Source organism: Carya illinoinensis, chromosome 13 (assembly GCF_018687715.1).
Source record: "Carya illinoinensis cultivar Pawnee chromosome 13, C.illinoinensisPawnee_v1, whole genome shotgun sequence".
Classification (NCBI taxonomy): domain Eukaryota; kingdom Viridiplantae; phylum Streptophyta; class Magnoliopsida; order Fagales; family Juglandaceae; genus Carya; species Carya illinoinensis.
The window spans coordinates 6,434,037-6,444,353 of record NC_056764.1 but is presented as its reverse complement, the minus strand read 5'-3'; the positions used below and the strand labels follow the sequence as shown (position 1 = coordinate 6,444,353).

Genomic DNA, 10,317 nt, shown 5'->3' with positions numbered 1-10,317 from the left:
TCCACAAAGGTGGTAGCTTGTCGATGATGCCGCAAACAATTAGATTGTCTCCAATCTTGATGCCTTCAGATCTAACTTCTGCTACAACCATTTGAAAATCCTGAGCTTGCTCTGCGACGGACTTTTCATCAATCATTTGATATCGAAAGAAGCGACTTGCCGCATATTTCTTCACTCCGGCTTCTTCCGTATCATATTTACTCTGTAAAGCTTTCCAAATTTTCTTTGCAAAAGTGTAAGTAGTATTGTAGTAATCATAAAATTGATCAGCAAGACAATTTAAAAGATAGCATCGACAGTTATACTCATCTTTGGTATATTTTTCAATCTTTTCTTCGTGAGCTTTCACTTGTACTTCAGTCATGTTCTCGGTGGTGATCTTTCTAGGATTCTTTGCAATGAGAACATAAGAGACATTCAGAAGGCTTAGATAGAAGAGCACTTTGCACTTCCATCTCTTGAAATTGGCTCCTTTGAAGCGGAAGGGCTTGTTAAGATCTCCAATACTTTCCGTGGATTTTTCAGTTGTAGGCTCCATGTTTGAATTCTCCTTAAAATTGTTGGTGAAATTACACAATAATGTAATAAAAATTACAATAAAGTTAAAATATAAACGAAGCCAGTTTAGACTGAGGCACGAAAATCTCGCTTTCTTTAAGGAGATTCAAGCCTTCTGCGGTGTACAAACTCTCAAATTCACCTGTGCAGCAGAATTCTTTTTGACTTGACTCCTCCAGGATACAACAGCCCAACTGATCGTCGTATAGCCCGAACCAACTCTGTACAAGTGATTGAGCTCAAAGCTCCACTCAAAGAACACCTCTCTTTTATCTGAAAAATACTCTAAAAAAGATATCTACGTACTTCCTCTACATGAAAGAAAGACACACCACACTAGGACGAACACATATATCCGACGAACGCTCACGTTCATCAAAATTTAAACAAAAACTTAATTTATTGCATTTGGTAACGTGTAGTGTAGTAAAGAGCCATAAAAGAAAAGGTTAACTGACGGTTGTTCATTTTAGAAAGGTTCATCTGGGCTATTGAATGAAAAGATAAAAAACAATAATGTTTTTCAACGGAAGGACAATTGAAAGAAAGAAATAAAAAACCAACATTTAAAACTCTAAACTGAAAGAATAAATCAGCCACCACCAATGGATATTTTAATGAGCTTTCACACATCAACGGCTAAATACTAAAAGATGGCAAACAGCTATAAAATCACCTTTTATACACGTACATACACCCGAAAGAAGAGAAATAAAGACTGAATTAAGGAAATTAAGTAACGGTAATAACCTCTTAAACAAAAACGTTACTAATAAATATTATTTACTAAAAAAAAAAACAACAGTTGGAGGAAGAAACTTTAAGGACTGGTGTGCAGAAGTATGTGCTTGTTCTGATCGACAGAAGATATCACTAGAATTTCTTTTTAAATTTCGTAGGACTTCTAATGGATTGAAGTTTCAAGAATTATTTAGATTTTCTAGTTCTCATTGTCTTGCTTCCAAATGAAGGTATGTAGAGGAAACTGGAAGCTCATTCTAAATTGCTACCGAGAGAAGACACTTGGTTCCCGACAAGTGTATTTCATCTCTTCTATTCTTTTGCCTTTTTTTTACTTACATTTTTTTAACATCTTTAAATATTTTTAAAAAAATTCGCATCATCATTAAAAAACACTATTTTAATCATTAAGTAATGAAAAAACTGCATCGGGACACACTATTGGGATCCAACTTCAGTGGGTTTAGCATTTCCGTTTCTCTTCTGTTTGTTTGGAGCACATGGTCAAAGGGGTTGATGGAGTACATTTGCAATGGTGTTAGGCTGAGGAAAGTTAAGACTTAAGAGCCTACTGCCTAGGTTGAGAAGTTTGAAGGAACACAAATTTTGACAGGACAAGATTGGCGGGCGGGCTATCCTCCAAATCAAATTGAAACTTGTTTTTGGTTCACTGGTTCAGAGTCCCACCAAGTGGAAATGTGGGAGAAAAACAAAGGTTTCTATATCCCAGATATTGGACATTCATGTGGAAAAAAAGAGTTTAATGTGATCCTTGAAATAATTGGCAATAAAATCCAAATTGCCACTGTCTGTCATTGGGAAAAAAAAACAAAAAAAAATTTAACGTGAGTTGAATGCATGCTGGAAGGTGACATCATTCTTATCATTAAGCAGCCTTGATTTGTGGGGATGGGGGGTTTCGGGGAAATAAGCCCTTGAAGAAAAGTAAGCCTTATCTCTATGCATGCATGACAGAGTTACTTGTACTGTTTTTAGTGTTTACGGCATTCCTGAAAGTCTGGAAGCTGCTCTATATATACCCAATAGCCATAGCCCATGCTTCATGTGTGTATCCCCAGACCCAAAGAGAGAGAGAACTCAGATAGAAGTAGGCCCTTAAGATGGCAGCTTTGAAGATGGCATGCACGGCAATGCTGGTGTGCGTGATGCTGGTGGTTGCTGCTCATGTCGATGCAACGTTAACATGCGGTGAGATAACAAACTTGCTGAGTCCATGCATCGGGTATGCCATTTTCGGAGGCACCGTGCCGACAATTTGTTGTGATGGCATCAAAGCACTCAATGCCGCTTCCAACGGCACTGCTGATGACAGAGCCGCATGCAGTTGCATCATGAAAGGTCTTTCGGGTATCCCGGGAATCAACTACGACTTGGTCGGGACCCTTCCTGAGACCTGTGGCACCACTTGTCCCTACAAAATTACACCCACTACTGACTGTTCCAAGTAATTCTATCATCCATGTTCCCTTCTTCTTCCTTTTCTTCTTAATATTGTATTATTACATGATTGAACGTACTAATTTTATGGATTTGATTTTCTTTTCTTGCAGGGTGGACTGAGCCGCCTACTGGATGTCTATATATTATTGCATCTTCTAATAAAATAAGGATGGAAATAAAGACCCAGGAAGCTAGCGTGAGCGTCCATGTGTTCTGAGCACATCGATGTGTTGTTGTAAACGCTAAAAGAAATATAATGTCATATTGTATAAGGATTGCAGAATACGGTTCAATCTATTGAACTTTTAACATGCAAGCAAGAAATTTATTAGCTCTTGTGCTCCCTGCTTAGATAGTTTTTGAAATAAACATGCGCATCTCAAAAAGATCAATTTACTGTCTCAGCAAGTTTTCAATTAAGAAGTGTGCATAGATGAGAGGAATTAGTATAGCTGTCATAAGGGAAGGAACATGAATATAACCATACTAACACTTCAAACATCTTGTCATGGGAGCTTTTGCAGACTCCGTTTGTTTGGAAAAGAAAATAAATTCCAAAAAACAAAATCCATAATTTCTGTTCGTTTACTTGATACAATTTTCTCAAAATCTTAGAAAATGAAGTTCCAATAAAACATGAAGAGAGAAAGCAAAGACGAGAGAAAGAAAGAAAGAGAGAAAAACCATTGGTCTTTTCCAAGTGGTCGTGGACAAAGGAGGCGGTCATATGGGTTCAGCAACTATATTTTGTGATTGTTAGTTTGTGAGCATTAAACCAAATGGCGTAAAGCATAAAATCCCACATTACAAGAAAAATATTATTATTCAACTTTTAACCATTATTTTTTGACATGGCATCAATAGGTTGCAGATAAGTAATAATTGTCAATTATTTAATACTATATCAATAAATGATAGTTAAAAGAACGATAAATAATACTTTCAAATAACAATATTTTGTTAAACATATCTATGCCAAACCATTCAATGGATGATCAGCAAGCAACACTTTAGTCTGATAATTGCAGGACACGATGCTTCCACTGAGATTAAAATGAATGAGAATAAGTGGTCAGCTTCAGATATCAATATGGTGACGAACTAAGGTACTTCGCGCAGTTTGCAAGGTAGAGTGCCCCGTACATAAAACTTGGCAACCCATAGTCAATCAACCACGGGCCTGTATGTTAAGTTTAGAAACGCGTACTAAAAAGATTATCGTGCACAATGGTAAAAGTAGCACGAAAAGGAAAAAACAGGTATCAATTGAGGGGGGAAAAAGTCCATCTTGTTTCAGTCGATGCATCTGAGTGAGGAAGAAGAATTAGCGACAAAGTTCACATGGTATCAAATTCAAACCAAATACAAAGGATAGGATGACATGATGCTAGCATCCCAAGTCCCAACCCCAATGGGATTGACCCTTCAATCCCATTCTGAATAAATGACATGAACATAGCAATTTTTTTTTTTTTTTTTGACATGAACATAGCAACTAACCCGAGGGAGCTTACCCCTTTTTGGGGAACAACCCTAAGAATAAACAATTAAGAATCAATCCATCGCACAAATGGAATAAATAATAGAATAACAGAGTACCTTCTCTAGATGACTAGATGTCAAGTCTATAAACAATCTACTAGAAAGGCGTGCCATAAACAAGTCAGCAGGTCAGCAGCTTAGAAGCCAGCTTGTGTCAAAATGTGGAGCTACTTTCACTGACAGAAAGCGAGGGGCCTTCAGACTTCACAAGAGATGATACTTTGCCATTAATGTCAAGCCCCTGCAATCGGCCAAGAGGGTCATTCCGCATCATTTCTGAGAGCGGATGAGAATGTGATTGGTGCAGTTGGTGAGTTGACATGCTAGAGTGGGAATGATTGAATGGCAACTGCATGTTCTGGCACCCAGCAGGTCCTGGGTGTTGTGGAAGAGGAAAAAATTGCGATGAGGTGTATGCCATCTGGTGCATTCCCAAGTTAAATGATTCAGAAGGGCTCATTATTTCTCCGGTGGCAATCCTGAGCCTGTCAACTTCCTTCTTCAGTGCATCATTCAGAGCTGTACGATATTATGGGAAAAATTAATACAAACTTTTGGACCAGGAAAGAAAAACAGCATTCCAGTAAATGCATTTTGATGAAGGGAGATCGCTAAGAAAAAGTAAGAAAACTTTTTTTCAAATATCACACTTACTGTCACGCAACTGAGCCTGTTGCTCCATAGCTTGTAACCGAAGCTTAAGCTCTGTGTTTTCGGAACTCAAACCAGTTGTGTCCCTCTATATAAGAAGAAAAGAAGTCAAGAGGTCATAATCATTGCCCAAGCAACGGTATGTATGTTTGTTTGTGTGTGTATGGTGTGCGGTTTTGCTTTCTTCTAACATGAAAAAATATGCATGCCAGTTGATGAAATCATAATTAGACTAATCAGGTTCCACTGTACAACGCATGACAGTCAAAATAGCTCTTAGGCATGTTACTAATTGACAAGACTAACCTGAAATAGGGTGAGTTGGGCAGAAAGAGTGGTGGCTTCTGTCTGTAGGGTCTGAACCTTGCGCTCAAGTTCTTGTATATAGCGAGCTTTCCTCTCTTTTGAGCGGGCAGCAGACTGGCGATTCGCCAATATCCTACATATATCAACTACAATGTCAGCTAAAGCTCCCAAAACACCAACAATAGAGATAATTGAAAATGAGCGGAAATGTACACAGACATATGTATCCTAATATTTTGTGTGTGTTTCTAAAGTAACTGTTTCTGAGTTTTTTTGCATGCATAACTCACAATACCGCAAGAATTCAGGCTATACAAGTTCATTTGAGTATGAAATTTTTTATTCCAAAACGTTTCATTTCCTTTTTTTTTTATAGGTAAAAAAAGATTTTATTAATCCATGTAAATAGACAAAGCCTGAGTACACATGAGGTATACAGGAAAGAGCCTAATTACAAACTACGCACTACAGAAAGTAGCGTAAAAGTCATTAAGACAAAACGTTGCATTTCCTCATAGGACTTCATAGTAAGTTTGGCTAAATGTTCTTCAATATTGAAAAGAAGCCAACCCCATAACCTCGACCAACAAACCAGAATATCCACGTTTTATACAAAGAGGAGTTTCAAGGAAAAATCCTCAACTCTTCAAAAACTATTTGTTAACTCCCTTCTTATAAACCATAAGACCAATCACCATACCCCTATACAGTGATGTACCAGTTGAGGGGGATTGGAAGAAATTGGCCATATCATTGGAAAGAAGGTGTGTTTTTGGGTAACTAAATGATTAATTGGCATGTCAAACAGCATTACAGCAGAAAGATTTTGTAAAAGAAATAAGAGTTATATACACTAGAATACTTTGAAAAAGCGGTAGGAGAATCAATGAAGCAAATTTTACCTATAAAAAAAAGAACCAATGGAGTATATTTTAAAACTATCAGGGCAACTATTCTATGAACTTAATTTCAAATTATATACGAGTTCCTTCAAAGTAGTGAGTTACAAGTAATGAGACTCCCTTCTCATCCTTATTGGTACTGGAAGAAATGGTCATCAATGCGATCTCTCATGAAGTGAAGTTAAAGTGACAAAAGTCAGTGTCAAGTTTTGAAAAGTTGGACAAATATACATATAGCTAAATGCACACATTTATGTATATATCCCAAACGATAAATTCGAAAGACCATGCAAGGTTAAAGAAAAAGCAGCAAATTAATGCCCCCTGTAGCCCAATCAAAGACATCTACTGTCCTTTGTTTACCGATCAAAATGATAAAAAGAACATCTACTGTAGCTTATAAAGAAAAATCTGACTTAACAAAGGCATTCCGTAGGAACATAGAGATCTAACCAAAACCCTATTTGGTTGTCTTTTACTCGATGACACAGGTGACTAACTAAATTCCAAATAAAATATACATAAATATGATCATAATTTTTTTTATAAGTTCATAAATACGACCATATTGGGCCACAATCACATACAAAATACATAATTCAGAACGGAAGTGGGATCTAAGCTCAATGAACACGAAACCGAGCAGTTGCACCAAACAGATGGCTAATCCAGTAAAAAGGTTCAGATTTTCTAGAATTCTCAGCTATTAGATCGAAACAATGATTTCACTTTGATTAGACACGATAAATTACTCTCTACTCCCACATTTCATTTTTCACTTTCTAGATTGAGGGCTTTAAGATAATAATTAGAGAGAAAGTGAAACCTTTTGGCACGCTTGGGATCGAGGGTCCATAGCTCAGCGAGCTTATCAGGAGGCATGGCCTTTTTGGCCTCCATAATCTCCCCAAAAACGCTGGTGGACGACGTCGTAGTGGAGGACCCATCGACGGAGCTGCTATGCCTATGCCTCGCCCGATTCCCACCTCTCTCTCCTCCTCCTCCCGCATTTCCTTCTCCGCCACTCTGATCCGTACCGAGTTTTTCGACGTCAATGTAGGTCGAGAACAGGTCATCCTCCGATCCCATCTCCTCCAGGCTAGCCGTGGAAGACCCGCCTCCTCCGGCTCCGGCTCCGTTGAACGGATCGGACGGCGAGGGATCCGCCATGTCTTCAGGCAGCCGGAAGCTAACCTCCGAATGGGCTCTCCTGTGTTGGGTCCCCCCGCTCCTCATGTTCTCGAACATGGAAGACGTCGTCTGCGGATGAGGAGGAGCGGCATTGTTGTGGGGAGTAATGGGATTGGGAATGAAAGTGGAATTGGAAATGGGATTCGGAGTAGGGTTTGAGGGTTGATCTTGCATTTGTGTGGACATTGACATTGAGAATTTCTCTAAGTCATAGCCATAGCCATATACAATGTGCGCGTCAAAAACAACACCTTTTTCTTTCCGTTTTCTTCTCTCCTCTTCTCATCGTTGCAAGAAAGAGAATGATATAAGAAAACGGAGGGACCTCATCTGACTGTTGTTATCAGTTATGTTAGGCATTATTTTCTTTTTCCTTCGTATTTTATTTCCTTTTCATCACATTCTTACATTTTATTTAAAATAAAGTATGCTCCTTCAATTTTGTAAATGCATAACAAAATTTAATAAAAATTATAAGTTTTACTTTGAAAAACAGCCATTTTTTTAATATTTATATTTAGATTAATGCTACTATGTCTTTTAATTTATATTTTTTAAATTTTTAGTTTGATTTATTATTATTAAACTATTTGAGTTGTTTTACTCATTATCTATACATTGCACACTTGTTATGAAAAATAATAATAATTAAAAGATGTGCAGGATGTAATATGTAAAAATGATAAGTAAAATTATTTTTTTAATAAATCACGTAGCATCACATTATGATGAGACATTAAAGAGACAAGTAAAAAGTATAAATTATGAGATATCGTAACATTTATCTTATATTTATTCTTATTTTCACTTTGACATGCGATAATAAGTTTAACCTTGTTTGAAGGTAGAGAGTAAATTCTTTTTATTGTCCAAATATTTTCCAAGTGGGGAAATTTTAAAAAAATTATATTCTCAGAGTTTTTATTATTATTTTTTGGATAATTGACGGACCTTTTCTTAAATGAAAACTTATTATTTAAATTTAATTTTTCTAAAATCTAAAATCTCTGAGTTTTTTAATTTTCCATGATAACAAATAAATATGTAGAGAATGAAGCATTATAATGAGTTTATACTTATAAAAATTTTATATACAATTATTTTTGTATACTCTTAATGTACTCTATTAATAAAATTGACCGTTAGACTTATATGCCTACTTCTTTTCCTTGTAATCTTTGTTGTATTTCGGTTTTCCCTTACAAATAGATAAAGTATTCCCATACCCTTAAAAGGAATGTCCCAACTTCTCCAACTTTGGCAGAAGTGCACGAGGTTGCATTGTATGGAAAAATCACTTTTAGGAAGCCAATCACTTTGGGGGGACAAACATGAGTTAGAATCATGTGTGTTGATGTTTAGTTTAATGAATCCCAATCAAATAATTAAGGCTGTCAAATTCTGTAGTCAACTTTACAGGTTTCTCGGAATGATTATGTTTCATTTTACATTTCCTAATCTAAAAGCTACTTTTCCCGATACAGTAAACTCTTTTTAAAATTTGTTATACAATTATATTTTAAATTGATTATTTTTATAAACTATTTTATAAAAATATTTCTCTTTTAAAAAGTACTGTATAAATAATTATGAAAAATGTTACATTTGGTCTATAAAATGAGATTATTTTTATAAGTTAATTTATAAAAATCCTCTTAATTTAAAACATGATTACGTAAAAAAAAAAATTGACAAAGACTGTATGTGTATTATTTTCCTTTCCCTACAAAATTAGGGAAGTTGTTAAATGCCTAATCACTTTCATGACACCCCCACATGATTCGATCAAATTATAAGAGTTACTATATACATAAAGAGATTACACAAAAATAAATCTATAAATTGATGTGGTTTCATGAGATCTATTAGATTTATTTTATAATAAAAATAAATTTATAATTTGACGTATAATATCAAGTCACATCAATTTGTAGGTGTCTAAAGTATTTCCTCCAAATTATTTCTTCCAAATTATTGGTAAATTAGTAACGAGACATCACCAAGCACGTCATTATTAATGCGATAGAAATAAATGATAATGAAGAAGACAATATTAGACAACAATAGTCCATCAATATCATTTTTTTTTTTTTTGAATGAAGGAAACAAACAAGAGAATTAATTTAATTGAGCACCACAACAAATGACAGGAAGATCAATATTTTCAGATCACAATGGTAAATGAACAAAATAATGAAATTAGAAAGGAAGGTGATGATGAGTTGGAGTATGAGCGGTATAGGGTGAGCCCACCACAAACGAAGGAGAGTTACTGCCAGCATGGGACCTTGGAGTGATTGGGCTTCTTGGTGATCTGGACGTCACCCTGCCACTGTGCTCATGCCCATGAGTACCACATGCCCTTTCATCACTCCTTCTGGGCCCCTTTTCAGCCCACTTGAGCTCTGCCGGCTTCACCGTGCTAGGGTACCCCCAACACCACCTTATATTTCCTGCTCTTTGTATGTACCAGCAGAAACATTCCCCAAGCCCATATTCAGAAACTAAGCAAGGCGAGACAATTTCTTATAAGCCCATATTAAGTGGTAGATCTACCGTCTACGAACGAAAATTATAATTAATGTGATTTAATATTATACGTCATATTTATTTTATAATAAAATATTTTATTAATATATTATATTATGTTATATTAATTTATAAATTTATTTTTATAAGAACTATACACAAACGTAGCATTTATGTAGTTTAAGATATGATATTTTATAATAAAAATCTTTATGTATTGTGAAGTATGATAAAATGTGATAAACATGACTATTGTATTTAAATTAGATGGTGATGAACTCAAAATGACTCAATTTATATATATATATATATATATAAAGATATATCCTATAAATTATATATAGTTGCCCAACTGGCAAGTTAACACCTCGGAGAAAAGACGGCAAATTAAGTCAGTCAAACACACCAGAAGTTATGGGTTTTTCATGCTTGATTG

General features: G+C 35.6%; 2 protein-coding genes across 2 annotated transcripts; one reads left to right on the top strand and one right to left on the bottom strand.

Annotated features, from left to right (window-relative positions):
• Positions 1–2,343: 2,343 nt before the first annotated feature.
• Positions 2,344–3,152, top strand: LOC122291566 (non-specific lipid-transfer protein 1-like). Its single transcript, XM_043099354.1, has 2 exons — positions 2,344–2,764; positions 2,871–3,152. Exons 1-2 carry the CDS (start codon positions 2,421–2,423, stop codon positions 2,878–2,880), a joined length of 354 nt encoding a protein of 117 aa, XP_042955288.1. The 5' UTR covers positions 2,344–2,420; the 3' UTR covers positions 2,881–3,152.
• Positions 3,153–4,084: 932 nt separating this feature from the next.
• On the bottom strand, positions 4,085–7,690 carry LOC122291565 (transcription factor RF2b-like). Its single transcript, XM_043099352.1, has 4 exons — positions 6,988–7,690; positions 5,260–5,392; positions 4,957–5,041; positions 4,085–4,821 (listed from the first exon to the last, which is right to left on the bottom strand). The coding sequence occupies exons 1-4, from the start codon at positions 7,542–7,544 to the stop codon at positions 4,457–4,459; spliced, it is 1,140 nt and encodes a 379-aa protein (XP_042955286.1). The 5' UTR covers positions 7,545–7,690; the 3' UTR covers positions 4,085–4,456.
• Positions 7,691–10,317: the final 2,627 nt, after the last annotated feature.